A 20,776-nucleotide genomic window follows, 5' to 3' on the forward strand; every position below is an offset into this window, starting at 1 on the left:
CCATGTGCACTCCCACGTTCTCCTGGCAGGGACTTTGCTCTGCCAGGCTTCATCCTCACTCACCCTTTGCTTTTTTTGGAGCAGTGCAGATGTGGAGTGCACCTTGCTGCTGCCAGCCCTGAGTCACCCAGCTGGCAGCAGCACAGCGTCAGCTCAGCCCCTTCTGCCTCTGGCACAGGGAACAAGGGATGAGTGACTCTGCTGATAGCAGGAGTGCTTTGGGACCTTCCCACTGCTGACAGGAGCAAGAGCTGGGATGATAACTGGCCCCCAAACCTGCCTGTTACAACATCCCAAATGCCAAAGTGCAATGTGAAATTCCTCATTACAACACCTACTACGTGAAGCTGCAGTGCTTAGCTGGCTCTGAAGCAAGAGCAGCTCCTACTGCTGTCAAATTCCCAGGCTGAGCTTTGGACACACAGGCAGGAAACCACCTGGGGAATGAAGCAAATCAGAGTTTTTTGTAGAATTTTTTCAGCAAGTTTGAGGTCAGGTCAGACAGTTATGAGGCCGTGCCCGTGACAGCTCAGGTAGCAGGAATGGCTGAGTCAGAGGCAAGGTGGACACCTCCCACAGGCAAAGCACTGTTGGAAGAGCACCAGCAAAAAGAAACCATGATCTGTTTGTCAGGTGCAAACCCTGGGCCTGCTCCCTTTCCCTCATTTAAGCCTATTCCCATATTTCCCATAAATATTTCCCATATTTAAGCCCACATTCTCCAGGGTAACACAGAATCCCAGAATGGTTTGGCTGGAAGGGAACCTACAGAACACCTCATTCCATCCCCTGTCCAGGGCAGGGACACTCCACTGTCCCAGGCTGCTCCAAGCCCATCCAACCTGCCTTGGACACTGCCAGGGATCCATCTCCAGAACTCCCTCTTCCCTCCCAGCACACATTTTCTGCATGGTCCTTCATCTGCCATTTGTCAGCAACAGCCTCCCTTCATCTCCACCACCAGTATTGGATTTAGTTTTTTCTGACATTAAATTATTTTTTACCCTTTTGTTGCTAAAATTGTCTGAAAATAAAGTTTGGTAAACACGCCATGAAATTTTAGGACAGAACATGAAAGGTAATTACACTCTGCATATAAAGTGCTTTAAATGTGCTCTATGGGCTTGGCAGAACTCAGCCCCTTCTCCAAAGGCTCCACCTCATTTGGGAGATCTGTGTTCAGCTATTTTCCTTCACTTTTCCTGCTGGCAAAAGGGAGCATTTCTGGCAGGAGCAGAGGAGCTGGAGGCTCTCTAGAGTGAAGTGACTTTCAGCAGTGATCTGTGGGACACTTTGTGCCTCACAGAGTGTGACAACACCTGCCCCAGCCTCCTTCCCCCTCTGGAGAAGGTTCCAGTCAGTGATTCAGGGGAGCTGATTTAAAACCTGCTGCCTCTGAACATCACCCAGGCCCTAAACAACATTTCAGTGTGCTGTTTGTCACCCCTGGAGCAGGGAAACTGCAGCAAGACACAACCAATGAATTCCCACTCCCATGAATCAGGGGTGCAGGCAAGGCCAGAGCCACTCCTGGCATGGACGTGGCACCAGGCAGGACAGGGGCACCACGTCACCACTGCCAGGCAGGCTCAGCCCATCCTGGTTTTCCCAAAAAACAGAAAGTCAGGCTGCTCTTGTCCTGCTTATCCAGCTATTCCAATTCCCTGTACAACCACCGTGGGAGAACGACTTTGGGTGAGAGCCTGGAGGGCCAGGACACAGGGAATGGCTTCCCACTGCCAGAGGGCAGGCTTAGATGGGATATTAGGAGAAATTCCTCCCTGTGAGGGTGGGCAGGCCCTGGCACAGGGTGCCCAGAGAAGCTGTGGCTGCCCCTGGATCTCTGGAAGTGTTCCAGGCCAGGTTGGATGGGACTTGGAGCAACCTGATCTACTGGAAAGTGTCCCTGCCCATTCCCTGATTCTATAATCACATTCAGCTTGAAATGTTGACTTGTCTCTTCTTTCAAGTCCCAGCACTTCATTTTCTTTTCTCTTTCACAAGCCACTCGTTTGGTTGTGAATATTTCTGGCTTTTTGTGTGAAGGCCTCTCTGTCTGAAACATCTCAGCTTTCCCTTGTCAGGTTCCCAGCATTCAGACTCACAAAGAAATGCCAGGAAGTGGAAACTGAAAATCCATCATAAAAGGGCAGAAATCAAACAACAAAAACAAAAGATGTTAAGGTGGTTTAAATGAAAAACAACCTAGCAAAATCATGGTTTTCTTCTCAGTTTAACCCATTGTGTGCAGTGTAAGATGGGGCAGGGATGATCATAAGGAGAGGAGCCCCTTATGCTCAGAAGAGTTCCTTGGCTTTTCCTGGCTCCCTTTAGGGGCTCTCCTAAATCCCCTGTCCACCTTGAAAACCCTCACCAAGAAGTATCTGCAACCTCTGTAATCCCTTTTATGGGTTTAAAACTGAATTCTTGCTAGGTGGACCGTTCCAATTTCAACACAAAATTGGCCACGATGGGGAACATGAGATTTCACACGATTTGTTCCAGTCTGTGCTGCTTAAAGGAGTGACTGGGAGCAGGGATCTCACAAAAATCAGTGTAATCTACTACAAACCTTCAGGAGCTGGCTGGACTTCACCATGCCAAGCAGAACTTGGACTAACAATCCTTTTTTTGGGCAAAGCAGGGTCCACTACTCACAGCAAGGTATTATTTGGGATTTTTTTTCATCTGCAGCTGCCTCAACCATTGAACTGGCAGCAGTTGTGAGGTCTGTGCACCACTTGGCACATTCAGGAAGAGCCTCAAATGAGGCATAACCTGATGCTGACCTCTAGCCCAAGGCTAAATCCTACTCTGGATGCATCACACACCCCTACAGAGCTCCTGGGGATGTGACAGCGACCCAGCTATGACCAGGGGCAATCCCACACACTCATCCTAATTTGCTGTGTGAGCTTTAAAAAAGCAAATGATTTTTATGAAACAAAGGAGGGTTACACTAAGCAGCTGCCTGTTCCCAGGCCTGAGTAACTAGGGCAAAGTTTGATCCGTTTCAAAATAGCGTTAATATTTTTAATGACCCATAAGCCCACTTTCAGAACAAAGCAAGGACTTTCTCCTTCTGCCTTAGTTTCAGGAAAAGCCCAAGCCTCCTCCTTTGCCAGCTGAAAAATGTAGCAGTGGAAGAGTCACCCCATGGACTGATGTCACCACACAATGCTGCAGTCACTGGATGTAAACACAGCTTTCAAGGCAATGAGGTTTTGTTGTATAAATAGAATAAAGAAATGTATAAAGGCAGCTTTTTCTTTTTCTTTCCTAGTTAAAAAAAAAAAAAAAAAATTGAAGCATTTCACTCAATTTCTTACTCTCAATGTCAACCAGCCTGGCAAAAAGCCAGGGAATCCTCTAGGAATAGGTGAATGTCTGTGGCATAATAGAGGGAATTATTCTGAGCTGTGGATGGGCGGCAGCAGAAGGCAGCTGATCCCACAGAGATCCACCTGGATCCATGGACGCTTCCAGATTCTCGCAGAGAAGCTCAGGAAGAGTTCACCCCTCGGTGACACATCACATTTCCCGGGAGCAGGCTGAGAAATGTGCCTCAATCCCTGGCCGGGCGCAGGCTGTGCTTCCCAGGGCGATGCTTTCTCCGCTTCCCTCCGGCATCATTTGCATTCGCTGCTGCTGCTGCCGGGGCGCGCAGGGAAGGCACGGGCGGCCGGACGTGTGTGCAATTCCCAGCACGCACGGAGTCACGGCTGCCGCGTCTGTCACACGCTCCGCGAGACAAAGCTGAGAATGGCACCACATTCCCTGGCAAGTTTTCCCTCCGCTTCACCCAAGGATCTGAGCACCTTCATTAAAGTCACAGCTGAACCCATCAAATGAGCTTGGCCCATTTTGTCCCCCCCCCCCTCCATCCCAAAAGAACCCCATCACCGGATCAGCAGCTCCGTTATCCCAGTGCTTCCTCCAGCATGCCTCCGAGCTGTTAATCATTGCCATGGGAAATCCTACGCTCATCTACACAAATTAAAATGTAATTTGTGTATCTAAACATCACAGCTCAGCTCACCCGCTCCGCCTGAGGAGCCGGGATACCGCGGGCACCCGTGTGAGTGAGCTCACATGGAATTACGGCTCCGGAGGAAACGGCAAATTACTCTGCTCAAACAACGGGAACTGGCTGGATAAAATGGGATTTCCTACGGAACAGCGTGGCAGTGGGAGCGGGTAAAGCCATCCTTCACAAGCAGGCTGAAGGTGGAGGAGCCCCTTGCTGGTGCTACCCACCTGTGGGACCAGCCGGGGCTCCATCCAGGGGGAAGCAGGAGCTGCCGGAGGATCCAGGAGGATCCAGGCGCCTCTGGAGGAACCGAAGCCTCGCAGGAAGGCAGCACAGAACTTCCTCCTGCCGTCCCCCCGCTCCGCTCCCCGGCTCCCCCGGGATCAGGGGGCTGCCAGGGGTGGGTGCAAAATGGGCCCTGACTGGAGGGTGACTTGACAACTAAATCCTACAGCTTCCAGAACGGGAGAAACCCGTCTGGAGGGGTGACAAGGCAGGGTGGCCTTGTGGCTCTGCCTGCGGAAGGCGGGGTGAGCGGGATCGCTGCTCCCGGATGAGCTGGGGTGGTGGCTGAGGTGTCACCCCCCATCAGGGGCTGAGGGGACGGCAGGGCCGGGCTAAGGGGTGTCAGGGCAAGCCGGAGGAGCAGCCCAAAGGCTCCCCAGGGAGCTGCCGGGGCTGTCCGGCCCCAGGTGTGTCAGGGGGTCCCGCCGCAGCCCAGCCGAGGGCGGTGACCAGCCCAAGCCGGGGACAGCCCGCCTCAGGAGGCCCCGGAACGAGGGGCGCCCATCCCGCAGCCCCGCTCCCTGTCACGCTGCCGGGGCGGGACGGGCGGACCCCAGGCCCCGCAGGGATAGCGCGGGGGTGTCCCAGACACCCGTGTGTCCCCTCGGCACCGGGCAGCCCCCCGCCCCGCCCGGGCCAGCCGAGCCCCCCGCCCGCGTCCTCCCGCCGCAGCCCCGCCCCGGCGCGGCCCGCGGCCGCCTCAGGCCCGGCATTGTCCGCGCTCCCCCCGCTCCCCCCCGGTTCTGCCGCCGCCGCCCTACCCCAGCTGCTCCTGTCCCGGCGGTTCCGGGCCATGGCGGCGGCTGCGGGAGGCTCCGTGCGCGCTCCGAGCCGCGCTGCGTCTGGCGGGGCTGCGGCGGCGGCGCGGGGCGGGCGGGGGAGCCGGCGGCGGCGGCGGCAGCAGCAGCAGCAGCATCCCCGCCCGCCGCTCGGCGCGGCACCGCGGCACGGCCCGGCACGGCACGGCCCGGCCCGCCGGGGCACCCGCCCACGGCACCCGCGGGGCCGCCCCGGCACCGCCGCTCGGGGTGCGCGCAGCCAGGGGGCTCCGCGGGCGGGGCGAGCCGCACCCCCGGGGGGGCTGAATCCCCTCCCGAGGGGGTGGATGGTGGTGGGGGGCTCAGCACGGATAGGAGACATCCAGGGGAGCCCTGCCAGGACACTGGGGTCGTGAGGGGCGGCCATGCAGGGGGGTATGGATGGGGGGCTCAGCACGGATAGCAGGGTCCGGCAGCCAGGGGAGCCGTGCCAGGGCACTGGGGTCGTGAGGGGCACCACCAGCGGCGGCCATGCAGGGGGCATGGATGGGGGGCTCAGCAGACAGGCTGATCCAAAATCCAGGTTATTCCTGCCAGAGCAGTGGGATCGTTGGGGCACCTGGAGTATCCAAGCCTGAGGGCACTGGGTGCACTTGGAGGCACCCACACGCCGGAGACATCCACCCCAGGGCAGGGCACCTGGCTCATGTGGGGCACTGAGCACCCCTGTGGGCACCCACCCACCCACAAGGGGCCATGGCTGGGAGGGGAACCCGGCACAAGCAGGACTGTGGTGAGTGTATGGGGACACCTGGGCTGAGAAATCACCACAGGGATGCTGCCCTGGGGTGCGGTCAGCCAGGCCCTGCTCCCCAGTCCTGCCTGTGCGGGGAGCAGGAGACGCTCACAGTGCTCATGCAGGCGGGGCACAAAGGAGGCCGGGTAAGGGCTGCACTTGGACACCTCTGGGGAGGATTTAAGTGCAGCACAGTTGATAACATAGAATTCCAGAATGGTCTGAGTTGGAAGGGACCCTAAAGCTCATTTCATTTCACCCTCTGTCATGGGCAGGGGTCCTTTTCCTTTCCTTTCCTTTTTCCTATCCCCCATGTCCAGCCTGGCCTTGGGCACTTCCAGGGATCCGGGAGCAGCCAAAGCTCCTCAGGACGCCCTGTGCCAGGGCCTGTCCACCCTCACACTTAGGATTCTTTCCCAATATCCCATCTAACGCAGATGAAGCCATTCCCTGTGTCCTGTCCCTCCATCCCTTGTCCCCAGTCCCTCTGCAGCTCTCCTGGAGCCCCTTCAGGCCCTGCCAGGGGCTCTGAGCTCTCCCTGGAGCCTTCTGTTCTCCAGCTCTCCCAGCCTGGCTCCAGAGCAGAGGGGCTCCAGCCCTGTGTCCTCCTCTGAACTTTCTCCAGCATCTCCACATCCTTCTCCTGTTGGGGGCCCCAGAGCTGGGGGCAGCACTGCAGGTGGGGTGTGTCACAAAAGCAGAGTAGAGGGGAATGATCCCCTCCCTCAGCCTCCTCCTGCCCACCCTGCTGGGCTGCAGCCCATGCTGTGTTTGGCTTTCTGGGCCCACTCCCACCCACTCCATGTGCACCAGCATGGGCGTGCACACTCTTGTCCTCAGCTACTGTTTGCCCACGCTCTTGATGCCAACAAGCTGCTGGAACCAACCTGACTCTGAAGCCAGAGCCCAGTGCTCTTTGGAAGACACGTGGCACAGTGCTCAAAGATCAGCTGATCAAACTGTGGAAATGTGGTGGTCACCAGAAGGACAAAATCTGTCAGGATGGGAAGGGAGCTGAGCCCCACATTGTATCTGCAAGAGGAGATTTTGGGCGAGTGCTGATCATTTCTGCACCCTGGCCCACAGCAGCCAGGGAAAGCCAGTAGCCATCCAGCTTTGTTGGGCTCACAGGAGCCAGCAGGATCTGCTCTTCACTCCTGACAGCAGGAAGAACACTCAAAACCAAACCAATCTTCAGTTCCAGGCGTCTGATGGGTACCAAAGCCGTGTGTGGTTGTGCTCCCATTGATATGCTGACACTTCATTCCTGAGTGCCTCCTCCAGCCCTGTGTGACTGCCTCTCGTTGGCCTCTTCCCCGTGTTTACAGCATCAGAAGCAAACGTAATTTTGGCTCTCTCACGTGGCAGACAGCTGAATCCTGCCCACCCCTGCCGGGCCCTGCGACCACGAGGAGCTCCCTGGGCTTTGCAGAAGCTGCATTAGGGTTTGTAGGAATAATCCCTGAGATTGCCCCTGCCTGTTGCTGCTTCAGTGCAGCAGAGGGGAGACAGGTGTTGTCAGGAGGGATTTATCACGCTGGACACTCTCAGAGGGGTTCAGATAGGTTGAAAGAGGAGATTAAAAGAAAAGCAGCTGGGAAATGGACAGGGGAGGGGGGAAAATAGAGGATGGAAAAGGAAATGTGTTAATCTGAAAGTCTAATTAAACTGAGATGGGCTCAGGTCCTATTTTCCTCATTCCTTTGAGAATTGCTGCTAAGGTCAAGCTTGTACTGCCCCATTTACTGGCATTTTCTCCTTTTCTCTTATGGTATCCATTACGGTATCCCAGTCAAGGAGAAGTAGAGAGGTTTGATCCTGTGCTGTGCTGTGCTGTGGGGATTGTCTGCACGAACTCCCAAGGCCTTTTCCTGCATTATTTCCTATGATCACAAGTCATGGGGGTGATCTTTTTTCCAAAGAGTGACTCAGCATTTGTTCATTTTCATCCCCCCCTCCTCTCCACCAATTCATCTTTCCTTTATTTCCCAGTTGCAACCAGCCCTTCCTAAGAAGCATCTTTGCATTCTTGCTGCCCAAGTTGCCAGCTCACAAAGAGCTGATTTCACAGCAGATGTGCTGGATGGTCATGGACTGGAAGAATTCTTGAGCAAAAACGATGCTAAATGGAGAAAAGGCAAAAAGAGAAAACACCCCACAGCTGGAGTTCAACACCGCGAGATCCAGCGCAGAAAAGGCCCCGGAATTTGGAGAAAGCCTGGATTTAAATCCATCCTGCATTCCGCTGGCAGGAGCTGTTTCATAATTTACCTTGATTTGATGTCCCACTTACCCAGGCAGCATTTCCAGTTGCTTTTCATATCCCCAGCCCTGTGCAAACAGAGCCCGGGCGTTGTGCAACGCTTATGTAAGAGGTGCCAAAGGGACGCTGCCAAGGCTCTGCTCTTGCTCAGGTGCCACCCCGGGCTCCCTGGGACCTGCTGCTGAGGAAAACGCTGCCATCCCCACCAGTCTGCCTTGGACAAGGCGCTGCCTGAGCCCCTGGGGGACAGAGCTGTTCTTGCAGTGGTTAACCGAGGGTCTGGGGTGTGTTAGTTTAGTTTTTATTGTCACTTCTGCCTTCTCGGGGTTTGCTCTTTCACTGCTTCTGCTGAATTGTGTGGGAAAGTCACAGGGATCTAGATGTCAAATGTGTCTGAAGAGCATTGCAGGGGGATGTCTCTCTGCTGGTTACACTGCCTGGCAGGGATTCCTCATCACTGCTCTCATTTCTGTACCCTTATTCTAGGGTTAGGAGGCCTCAATTCCTTGGAAATACCAAAAAAGGATAAAACTGAATCAGCTTTTCCCTGGTCCTGAAGCTAAAACCTTCCTGACATCTTTCTGTTGTTTGACTTTTCTTTTTTTTTTTTTTTCTTCCTGAAATATTTTAAGTGAAGCAGATCTTTGTTGCTTAGGAAATCCTGCTATTCCTGCAGCTCCCATTTCTCACCCCAAATTGTGCTGTGACCGCCCACATTTACATGGGCTGTGCAGCCAAGGGAATTATCTTTGCTGCTTCTGTAAACACCATTGCACACTGGGGCTGCACTGAGGGATTTCACTGTGCAGGAGACAGAATTCCAGCAGTTAATTAAATGACTTGTTTAATCAATCACTGTGGAGGTTCTTCCTTCTGGAAGATGCTCCATAAACTGAAGGAGCTACTTAAGGATAAAATAAACATGGAGATAAAGAATCATCAGCCCAGGCCTGGTTTTACCTCGGTGGCTGCCTTTGCACCGTCTGATCCTTTTATTTCTCTTTATCAGTTCTTTCCCCAGAGTGTGGTGGGGCTCCCCAGGGAATGGTCATGTTCCCAAGGCTGCCAGAGCTCCAGGAAAGCTCTCAGGATTTTTGGGGTGTCTGTGCATGGCCAGGAGTTGAACTGGATGATCCTCAGGGTAATTCCATGATTCTGCAATTTAAAGGCCAGCAAGGCAGAGAGAGGATCTCTCCTAAGCCAAACTTCCCGTCCATTTCCGATCCTGTTTTCAATTTGTCCCCTCTCTCTGCACTGACAGGCAGATGGACACTATTGAAAACATCCTTCCTCACCAGCCTCCTTTTGTTTGGTTTGCAACGTGGCTTTAGCGAGCCCAAGCCAAAATCTGCGTGTGCCAAGTTTGTTTCTAGGATTTCCCCTTGAAGACACACCTCAGCCAGAAAAAAAAGCTTCCAGCTCCTCTTGGCAGAACCAACCAAATCCACCTGCCTGGATGATTCAGCAGGACACTTGCAAAATGTTCCAGCCAGGTTGGTGCACCTGGAAGCAGGGGAAGCAGCCGGGTTTCCAGGCAGTGCTCTGAATTTCCCTTTTCAGTGCTGTTTTTCATGGAAATGGCCACATTTTCCTGCATCCTTGTGCTGAGCAGTTGCTGTCTGGTGTCACCTCTGCCCTCCTGTGCGTGCTGCTGGGAGGGAAGGGCATCCAGCTGGTTTCCTTCCTTTGAATGCAAAGAGCACAATCAGCTGCAAAGTCTCCTGAGATGCATGGACGTGAGCGGGGTGACACAAATATAATGTATAGCCACAGTGCCCCTCTTCCTTCCGTGAAAAACAAACCCTTGCACACAGGGCTGGGCTGTGTCTCCTTCAATTCTCCTGCTCCTGCAAGGGACAAAAGGTTTTTTCTCTTCTCCTTCCCACAGCCTCTCAGCACAACCCCTGGAGAGATCCTCAGTCTGTGGCAGACTGATGTTTCCTTGAGCAAGTGAATTCCCAAGCTGGACATAAGAAATATCCTGGATGTCTCCTCCTTCTCTTGCCCTTGGCTGTGTTCTCTCCATCCACCTTGCCAGGACTTCTCTCTTTTTCTGCTCTTTATTTTTTCTAAGCATTTTTTGTCCTTGTCATCACGTGCCTGCATCTGCTGCCATCCCAATTGTCCCCCAAAGAGCCATTCCAGCAGCAAGAAACCATTCAGGATCCCACAAAATCCTCCCTATCCCTCTTATTTTGAATTTTGATAGCAGATTAGATGAAGCAGCATGAACAGCACTGAAAGCTGCCCAAGGGATGCCAAGAAGCTGTAGGAGGTTCAGCATCCTGAACTGGACTCAGGGGTGGAAAATTTTCCCACAGAAAGCCTGGGAATGGCTCCACTGCAGCCCCTTCACTTGTGGCCATGGGTGAAGCAAGTGTGTGTTCCACTGGGGAGGAAAACCAGCCTGAAAAACACAAACCACAATCTTAAAAAAAAAATAAATTTCAAGTCATAGGAAAGGTGCTGCGGCAGTTGTGAATGCCTTCCATGCGAGTTTGCTAGACTGTGTAAAAATTAAAGATATTTTAGTAGTCAAAAAACCCACCAGGACTGAAGTATTTTCACTGCTTTTAAAACCACCTTTGTTATCTTGTTCAGTTAGAAATTCCTCCAGCTCTGCAGCCACCGTTACCTGGTGCTCCTGGGTGTCTCGTGGCTGCTCTTGCTCCTCAGGCTGCAGCACAAACAGATCACATTCTCCAAAGCCACGGAATGCCTTATGTAAAACCACTTAACATTCCTTTTAGGGCTGCGACCTGTTCACGTGGAAGATGCTGCATAAAAGCACATTCCTGAACACGCTTGACCAGAAAAGCAGCGTGGTCTGGGGTGGAAAATGCAGTGTGGGCTCAGGAGCAGGGGCCTGCCAGGGCACAGGGGCCATGTCTTGCACTGAAAACGCTGCACAACTCATTAGAATCATTAATTAAATCATTAAGGTTGGAAAAGCCCTCTGAGACCACTGAGCCCAAGCCTTAACTCGGCACTGCATGGTTATCACTGACTCATGTCCCCAAGTGCTGCCTTCACACTGCTCTTGTCACCCTCCAGGGATGGTCTCCACCACTGCTCTGGGCAAACAATGCCTGACCACCCTTTCCCTGAAGAGATTTTCCCTAATATCCAACCTCAGCCTCTCCTGGCACAATCTCAGGCAGTTTCCTCATTTTCCTCCATTTTCCTAATCATGAAATGGTGACAATAATCCAATCCCAGTGCTGCTTTTATCTATGGACACCTCCCAGATGTTCTTCCAGCAGGGAACTGAGCTGGGAAAGGTGAATTAAAGCTCAGAACACGAGATGGGCTCTGAGAGCTCCACTCTCCACAAGATGGGATGAGAAACTGCACCTCCAGGTGGGAAGTGAAACTTAACGCAGCAAGGACTAAGTAAAGCAGCTTTTGCAGTGAATTGCAGCCCCTCAGATCTGAGAGGTGTTATAGGAGGCCAAGCCTTAATGCACCATCTGCCACTGGAAAATGAAATGTCCTTTTTGCTGTGCTGTCATCCCATGGCTTGTCGGGAGCAGCAAGTCAGCGGAGTGAAAAGCATCAGCTGAGGAAGGGGAAAGAAAAAGGACACAAACAGCTCCCTATGGGGAGCACAGGAAGCTGATTTATGAGGGGAAAGGTAATTGCTTTGTTAAAAATCACTTGAGGAAATACAGCTCTCTAAAGGGTAAATAGTGCCTTGTTTGTTGGGGGCTCAGGAAAACTTAGGTATTTATGTTGGAAAGGACGTACAGGATGCAGAAGGCTTGGAGAGCACGAGGGGAAATGAAATGGGAATCTCTTTAAGTGAGCAGCCCTCAGCTCTCCTGGTTCTGGGAGGTGGGGCAGGTTACATTTTGCAGCCCAAACGAGCCCATAAATAAATCCCCATAAACCCAAAGGCCACTCTGCAATTCCCAGGAGTCTGCGCACGATGCCTTTGAGTTCAACCCAAAGCACCACAGATCCTAAAGAAGTCTGCCATGGAGCCTGTGGTCTGAAGGAAAATCTTATGCAATCCACAGCACCCTGTCAGGTACTACTTGTGGGATTTCTAAATGTAAGAGCAAGTTCAAAGCCCAGGCTGCATTTTAAACCCAAGATCAGTGCTTGGCTACGTTGTCATTAGACTACATTGGGCCTGCCTGGGCTGTGTGGCTGCCAAAGCAGCAGAATCTGTTCTGAAATAAGCAATCCTGGACACCAGAGACTCCTACATCTGGCATCTATTTGAATTTTTTCTACCTAACTTCTGCAGATGTATTTCCTGCCCTGAGAATGTGGTAGTTTTTACGCCTAGAAAATCACACCTCCTTTCAGGCCCTAATGATTCTCCTTGCAGCCAGTGCTACTGCAAATTCCAGCATTCCTCTACTCCCTATCCCCACCTTTGGGCTTCTTAAATTGTTCAGCATTCGTTTCAGAGACCATGGGTGAGCTTTGTCCAGAATTTCAGCTGCCTTGCTGAAAATAATTGGGAAAGGCAGCTATAAATGCTTTCCACTTTGCAGGCTCACAGAAGCTTTTTTTGACTTATGGAGCCCAGGGAGACAAGTTCCAACAGGTCTGAGGTAATTCTGGTGTGACTTTCATTGCACTGGTTACCCACAAAGCTAAATGCCACCTGATTAGCCCATGAGAAGGATTACACGATGTGGCTGCAAGGCTGCAAGGGAGATCAGTCCTACATCTTCCACATGTTCCTCCTCCTTTTCTTTCTCGAGTCTCTCGGGCAGTATCCCAGCCTTTGGCGTGAACAATGGAAAGCTCAGCCTGGTGTTTGGTATAAGCAGATATATGGACTGAGATATATATAAAATATAGGTGGTGTAGCCAACCTGGGGGCTTCCTTCCAGCCTCAAACCAAGGGGTACAGGCTCAAAGCCCTGTCTGTACCTGCACTTCTCCCTCCACAGTGAGGAGCAGGGTCAGAAGAGGCACAAAGATGCTCCAAGGGCTGGAAATCCTCTGCTCCAGGCTGGAGAGCTGGGGGTGCTCGCCTGGAGAGGAGAAGGCTCCAGGGAGAGCTCAGAGCCCCTGGCAGGGCCTGAAGGGGCTCCAGGAGAGCTGCAGAGGGACTGGGGACAAGGGATGGAGGGACAGGACACAGGGAACGGCTTTAAGCTGGGAAAGGGAAGATTTTAGTTGGATATTGGGAAGAAATTCTTGGCTGTGAGAGTGAGGGTGACACCCTGGCCCAGAGCAGCTGGGGCTGCCCCTGGATCCTTGGAAGCGTCCCAGGCCAGGTTGGACATAGGGGCTTAGAGCACCCTGGGATACTGAAAGGTGTCCCTGCAATGGCAGGGGATGGAATGGGACGGCATTTCAGCTCCCTCCCAACCAAAACCACGCTGGATTCCATCAGCCGTCGGGCCGCGGGGCGGGCAGCGCCCTGTAACAGCCTCACGGCAGCGGTTCCCGGAGCGGCGCCGGGCAGCAGCGGAGCGGGGCCGAGCCTGCACCGGGGCTGGGCCGGGCTCGGAGCGGGGCCCGCGTTGGCCGCGCCGGGGCGCTGCGGCGGCGCGGAGGCGCTGCCGGGCCGTCCCGTCCCGAGCCGAGCGAACCCAGCCCGGCTCGGCCGCGGAAGGAGAACGAGAAGGAGGAGGAGAAGGAGGAGGAGGAGGAAAAGGAGGAGGAGGCGGCGGTGGCGGTGGCGGTGCTCCCCCTCCGTCCGTCCCTCCCTCCCCGGCGGGACAAAGGGCTGCGGCGCGCAGGTAGGAGCCGGCCCGGCCTGGCCGCCCCGGCGGACGGGCCGCAGCGCCGGCGGCACCGGAGCTCCCTCCCCGCCCGGCCTCGCTCCCCGCCCGGCCCGGCTCTTCCTGGTTGCCCCGAGGAGCCCCGGGAGCCGCGGAGGGCGCGGCCGCCCGCCCGCCTTTGTCTGGGCCGCCCGGAGCCCCCCCGAGCCGCCGTTGCCGCCGCAGGAGCCATGGGCCGGGGGCCGCCGCGGTAGGAGCATCCCGGGGCCGGCGGGGACGCGGCGGGGCCATGGAGCCGGCGGCGCGGGCCAGCGGCGATATCCTGAGGCGGAACCCGCAGCAGGACTACGAGCTGATCCAGCGGGTGGGGAGCGGCACCTACGGCGACGTGTACAAGGTGAGCGGCGCGGGGGCGCCTCTGGCCGAGCCGGAGGATTCCCAGTTGTGAGAGAAAGGATTGAGTGTGAGGGAGGTGAGGCCCTGGCACGGGGTGCCCAGAGAGGCTGCGGCCATCCCTGCAAGTGTCCGGGGCCGGGCTGCGCCGGGCATGCAACACCCTGGGATGGTGAAAGGTGTCCCTGCACATGGCTAAGGTGTTTGGCTGAATGAGACCTTTAAGGTTCCTCCCAGCCCAAACCATCCTGGGATTCTGTGCTTGGGGCACCACAGAAGGTTCTCTCTCTGCTGCCCTTCTTGGAGGTTTTATTGGTGAATATCGCAGGCGATTCTTCTTTCCCATGTTACTGCCCCAGGAGGTAGAGGATATCTCTTGGCTGTACCTGCTTGCAGAACGCATCCAGTTAAAGCACCTGATTAAAAGGGTGCCACTTTATCCCCGAGGTTAATAATAGCCCGTGAAAGGCAGAAGCAGATTAAAGCTCTTCAGAAGCTGGAACGGAGCTGCAGCACAAGGTAGAGTTAGTGCAGCAGAGCAAGTAGATGCTCTTGGAATGGTGCATACAAAAAGTGACCCTGTCCATGGCAGGGAGTTGGAACTGGGTGATCTTTTAGGTCCCTTCCAAGCCAAACCATTCTGGGATTCTGTAATTCATATTATTGCTCACATCAGCAGAACCACGTGTGGGGGGCAGGAGGTGCAGGCAGTGGTGTGTTCTTCTCATAGGAGCCCTGTCCTCATCCTTCAGGGATGTTCCTCACACCTCAGGCATGTTCAGCAGCTTTTAGGGCTGGGTGAATGATAAAGAAAGCCTCAAAGTTTTCAACCTGTGCGTGTTCAGCTGCACGGGGAGGGAGGGAGCTGTGGGATGTTTTCCTTTGTAGTGCTGTTGAGTGTGTTTAAAATAGACCTGACACAGCCAAGCGTGCAAGGGAAGGTGTGTTGCTGTGCCACATGAAAGGCAGCAGTAATTGCTCCTGCTGGGGGAGGCTCTTTGCTAATGCTCAAATTGAAGTTTTATGGATGGATCCTGTTCCCACCACCCCTTTGAAATGGTTACTTATGACCTCAGGGAGTTATTTTTAGAAGTTTTCATGGTGCATATTTACCTTCCTCTTTTGTTTTTTTTTAATCCTATAGTGCCATGCACAGATCAGTCAGCTTGTTTCCTAGGGATTCTCGCGCTAAATCCTTTAAAAGAACATTTCAGCTGTCATAAATCTGGAACTCTGCCTACCTTGAGCTGCTTTGTTTGTGTGTGCCTGCCCAGTGCAGGGCAGCGTGACAAGAAATAACCAGGCAGCACGACAAGAAATAACTAGTTGCATTGCAGGGAAGTGTTTTTGTTTTTTTGTTTTTTTTTTTTTTTGTGTGTCATCTCTTTATGTGGAAAAAGAAATATTCTGCTTCTCATTATCCTGGTAATTAGTGGAGAGCTGTGCTGACATGTCATCCAGCTTCCGCTTCCGGAGCCGGGCTGGATGCACAGCCCTGCTCCGCGCCGGGTAAACACATCCATCCCCTGGAAACGCAGAAACCACAGCCCTCTGCCCCCTCCTCCTCCTCTCCCTGCCTCCTGGAAAACCCTCCTGGAAAACCCTCCCGAAACGCCTTCAGATAAGGAGCAAACCCAGACTTGCTCCTGGTGCAGCCTGGCAAGCTCCGGTCCAGGTTCTTGGCAGGAGTTCCTGAGTCCGGACCGAGGATAAAGTTAATGAGTTTAAAGGAGTTTGAGAGGCTGCGTCTGTTTCTGGGTCATTGGTTTGCTCTTTGTTTTGGTAAAGGCCTGCAGCAGGAGCTGGATCGAGGGAATATTGAATCAGATGGCACTGCCTCTTATGACAAATACGCACAGCAAACTTCTATTTTAGAGTCACTGATGTTATGATAATTTTAAAAGCAAGGTAAACCTTTTTTTCTTGAAGGGACTTAATGTATAAACATTGTGCTTTTGTTTTTCTTAGCCCCTGGTGAGTCTCAGTGCAGATGGCACATCTTGGCTGTCGGAAGTGTTTATAAAATGAATTTATTAGTGAATATCCAAGCGTTTTCATGTTGCAGAGCTCGGGAAGGGTTTGCTGGAGAGGGCTCTTAAATTAAAATGGAATTTTCCCCTCACCTCTTCAAGTGGTTTCTCTGCTCCTTCACTAATAGTGAGTCACCAGTGTCTCCAGCACAGTTGTTTTTGGGATGTCTGAGCCAGGAGCCTCTCTGATTGTGGGACATCTGCCTCTTCCTCTGATGCTTTTTGGTGCTTGTGGTTAATGCTTTAAATTCCTCTCGGGGCATTTGGTAGCTTTTAGAGTAATTGGCTCTTTTTTGGATGGTGAAGGTGGAGGTTAAGCAAATATTTATCTTCACTATTAGGTTACAGAAGAATATTTAAAGGCTTTTCAAAAAATTCTCCTGCCCACTTTGCTTTTCATTACTACCATGAAAGCTTTAAACAGAGATGTGTTTTCTTAGTGTTTATGGGGTTTATTTCTCTTGTCTGTCACATGGCACACAATGGCTGATTGTAGGATTGCTCCTAAGTGCTGGATTGTTGATGTTGTTTTAATATCTTTTTTCCCCAAAATGCATTTCAGGGCTGGGGAGAAACCATCTGTAAATAAACTCTTGTCTATTCACAGCCTGTGTAAATAGATCCAAGTTTGTGTCTAGCAGTCTTGGAAGTAATTTCCATTACAATCCTGACTTGTTAGTTGTCTCATCTGTGGTGGGAAAGCTTTTTTTCCTTTTTAATAGAAGATATTAGTATTAAACCATTGGAATAATTTATCCCTCACAGCATTGCACCAAAATATCTTGAATTATTGACTCGTAGAAAAGGTTGTAATAACAAAGATGAGAACTGGAACTTCATAATTTGCTGTTTAAAAAATAATATTTTTATGTCTCCAGTGGCACTCTAATCTGGCTTTCCTGGAAAGGTCTTCCCACCGTGGTCATAAAAATTAAAATCTCAAGGCAGTGTTTAAAGATGACATCAGTTTGTTCTGTTTGCATTCAGAAATTCTGAAATGCATCTGTTTCATGCTGAAATAGTTGTTATGTGTGGTTAATGAAGAAACACACATTTGACTGGCGTCTTGGAGCAGAAAATTGAAAAAAGCTGCTGGGGACTGTGAATGGAATGCAACCCTCATCAGTGGGAAGTGGCTGGTCAGATCCCATCCCAGGTCAATTCCCAGAGTGCTCAGGTGTTTCCCAGGATGGGTTCTCACACCGCCAGGACCTGGGGGTGAACCTGCAGCTTCTCAGCAGGGCTTTGGAGCCCTCATTTGTTTGAGGCTGGCTTGGTACCAAGGTCACACCATCAGCTGCATCACCACCAGTTCCTGCACTCCGTGGTGTTTTCTGGAAGTACTTGGAATGGCAGGAGACTGGGCTGTTTTGCTTAACTTGTGGAATTTGGTTGCATCACAACATTGCTTGTGTGTAATTGTGGATCTTGGTGTCCTCAGGAGACTTTGGAAAACAGGACTTGAATTCAGGGGGGTAATTTCCTGCTGCTCATCCTTCCTGATGTTCCTGTATGGATTTGTTATTGGAGTGTATATAATGGCTCTGAAGAGGTTTGCTGGAGAGATTTAGGGGGAATATTCAGGTGTCCCAGCCAGGCTGGGTGAGGCTTGGAGCAGCCTGGGATGGTGGAAGTGTCCGTGGCAGGGCTGGGATGGGATTTGGGATCCCTCCCACCCCAGACCCTTCCCAGGGCTCAGCTTTTTGTATTTTTCACTCCAAGTGCCCCAAAGAGAGTTTAACTGCTCCCTGCTCTGCCGAGGGGAACAAAGGGGCGCTTGATGTGTCTGGGTGTAAATCCATCCTTGTTGGAGGCTGTTGTTTGGCACTGAGCTGGGATGAACAGGGCATGTCTGTGCTCCCCGATGATCAAACATGACCTTGTGCAGCAATTCTAAAGCTGGCTTGTTTGGGCTTCTCCAAGCAGGATTGTGAGCAGTGCCACAGTGCCTTTCTTGAAGAGTAAGCACAAGGGACAAGGAATGCACCAAATTCGTGGCAGAAACTGCCTGTAAACAAGGGGCGTGTTTTTATTGAATAGCATCGTATTTTATTTCATGATATTCATCATGACAATTTCATTCTTTCTGGAGTCGCCTGCTCAGTCTCTCTTCTCTTGAGGTTATTGTCATTATTTTTTAATCTCCTGCGCCAAATAAAAACATCAACTCAGAAGAAACCTGCAGTGTTTTCAATTTAGCAGAAACCTGCAGTGCTTTGCCACCTATTGCTGCTGGAAAATAGCGAGCAATGAAATTGGATTGTGGCACACACAGACTTTTTGCTCTAATGCAATTTAAAACAAACAACAAAAAAGATTTGTTTTCCTTTCTTGGTGTTTTCTTTTTTTCAAGGTTGCCATAAAAGTGTGACTCTGTCCAGTTTGAGTCAGGTTTCAGCTCTGCTTGTGTGGTCACTGCCTTGTTCTCAGAGCTCTGGATTCTCATTCCTGGTGCAGCCAAATGCTGCTGAGAACCTGGGTTTGATGTTTAGAAAACAATTCTCAATGTCATTCTAATCTCTCAGATAATGAAAACTTATCAGTTTTTTTATCAGTGTTTTACTGCTTAAGTCAACAGGTTAAGAGCAGAGTATTAAAGCTTTTTTTGATACCAGAGAACCAGAGTTATGGCTGTGACAGCTTTTAATCTCATATTCCCAACTTTCATACCAGCGTGTTTTGGCAGCTGCAGACCAATTGGATTTGGCCATCCCTGACTCAGCACTCTGTCCCTGGTGAATTTCTGTTGCTTCCCCGTAGAAATGGCCATAAAACATCTGTCATGTGGGGGATTCCCTCCTGCCCTGCAGATCAAAGCCCTCTGCTCAGCAGTGTTTGCTGTAGCCATGCTGAACTCCGTGTGCTCTTTTTTTCCATGGAAATGCTGTTTGGAATGACATCAAACCAGGGCTCTTGAGTCTTTCTTCTTTCTCTTTCTTCCTCTTCTGGGGAATGGCATGCTTTTCTTTTAGGATGCAGTCAGTAGGATTTCTGCTTTGAGAACTGAGATGTTCTGTGGCTTGTTGACACCCTCTGTGAGGATGTTCAGCAGTGCAAGGTGAAACCTTTGGGTTTCCATTTGAAATGTTTGTAATAGGTTTTCTTATTAGGGATTTGGTCTTTGATGTGGGATGTTCCAAGCTGTTTGGCTTTAAATATTATATCCTGTCACTCATGTTTCTGTTTAGCAGGAGCTGTAGTGACAGGACAAGGAGTACTGGGTTCAGAGTGAAAGAAGGGAAATGAAGGTTGGATATTAGGAATAAATTCTTGGCTGTGGGGGTGGTGAGGCCCTGGGTGCCCAGAGCAGCTGTGGCTGCCCCTGGCAGGGCCCAGGGCCAGGTTGGACAGAGCTTGGAGCAGCCTGGGACAGTGGAAGGTGTCCCTGTCATGGCAAGGATGGAACTGGATGATTTTTAATGCCCTTTCCAACCCAAACCGTTCTGGAATTCTTGGTGTTAATGGGAAGTTGCATGGTGGGAGTGGTGTTTCCCCTGTGGTTATTTCTCCCTGGCTCTTTCTTTGATATAGTAGGAGTCCTAGTAAAATCTATGTATTGTATAAGTGGCCTTGCCCCAATCCTAGTTGTTCTAGATGGGTGGCAGCTGTGATGTCCTTCATTGGGTGGCAGCTGTGGCTAATGAAGATAACTGGGATAAAAGGGGGTGGGTTGGGAGAGCTTTGGAGGAGTCCTAATGAAGAAGCAGGAGCAGCCCTGCTTTGAAGAGCTGTGTGTGAGAAAACCACCCAGAAGGTGTGGGACTCTAGAAATATGAAATACAACAAGATAACAACACTTTGAGGAGCCAGGCACTCTTTAAAATCTTAAAAATAGAGGAGGTGGTGCAGTCCCCATCCCTGGGTGTGTTTAACAGAGCCTGGATGTGGCACTGGGTGCCAGGGCTGAGTTGAGCTGTTGGGGCTGGGTTGGGCTCCATGATCTTGAAGGTCTCTCCCAACCCAGTGATTCTGTGAATAAAATCTAATTTCTTCTCCATGTGAGATGTCCATGAAGAGGAAGCAAACAGTGCAGGTCACACAGCACCCACCCCCTGCAGCAGAGACCTGAGAGGGAAGAACAGATCAAAGCTGAGAGCATTTGCTGCCAGGATCTCCTTCCTTCCTCTCTGTCTCCAGAAGATGCAGTGGTCAGGTTCGTTGCCAGCACTTGGATGCCCTGGAAAGGCTCCAGGGTTTCTGGGCTGATGCTGAGCCCCAGTTCTGTCGGAGGTGTGTGCTGGGAGCTCACAGATCATCCCTGTCTGAGGGAGCAGCTCTTCCTGTCAGCGAGGCCGTGACGGAGTTTGGCAGCGCGTCCTGCTGACACCAGCAGCTGTCCCTGCTCGTTGCAGCTGGAAAAACAACCTTCCCTGGCACCTTGAGCTGGGCTTGGCACCTGCTGCCTGCCTGCAACTGGGAGGGAAGGGGAGAGCAGCAGCAGCCCAAGGGGATGGCAGCCCACAGGGACATCTCCGTGTTCATGAAGTTGTTCTGCAGCTCAAGGCAATCTCCTTGAGTGCCTGGTGGGTGA

At 52.0% G+C, this 20,776-nt stretch overlaps 2 protein-coding genes across 2 annotated transcripts in view; one reads left to right on the top strand and one right to left on the bottom strand.

Annotated features, from left to right (window-relative positions):
* ATL1 (atlastin GTPase 1) overlaps positions 1-5,176 on the bottom strand; it is a 32,534-nt gene extending 27,358 nt beyond the window's left edge. Inside the window, exon 1 of the mRNA XM_058026448.1 lies at positions 5,077-5,176. Within this exon, the coding sequence (XP_057882431.1) occupies positions 5,077-5,110 (34 nt within the window). The 5' untranslated portion in view covers positions 5,111-5,176. The remainder of the gene's footprint in view (positions 1-5,076) is intronic.
* Positions 5,177-14,073: 8,897 nt separating this feature from the next.
* Positions 14,074-20,776, top strand: part of MAP4K5 (mitogen-activated protein kinase kinase kinase kinase 5) — a 66,100-nt gene continuing 59,397 nt past the window's right edge. The window contains exon 1 of the mRNA XM_058026458.1: positions 14,074-14,219. Coding sequence (XP_057882441.1) covers positions 14,112-14,219 — 108 coding nt within the window. The 5' untranslated portion in view covers positions 14,074-14,111. The remainder of the gene's footprint in view (positions 14,220-20,776) is intronic.

This window comes from Melospiza georgiana, chromosome 6 (assembly GCF_028018845.1).
Source record: "Melospiza georgiana isolate bMelGeo1 chromosome 6, bMelGeo1.pri, whole genome shotgun sequence".
Classification (NCBI taxonomy): domain Eukaryota; kingdom Metazoa; phylum Chordata; class Aves; order Passeriformes; family Passerellidae; genus Melospiza; species Melospiza georgiana.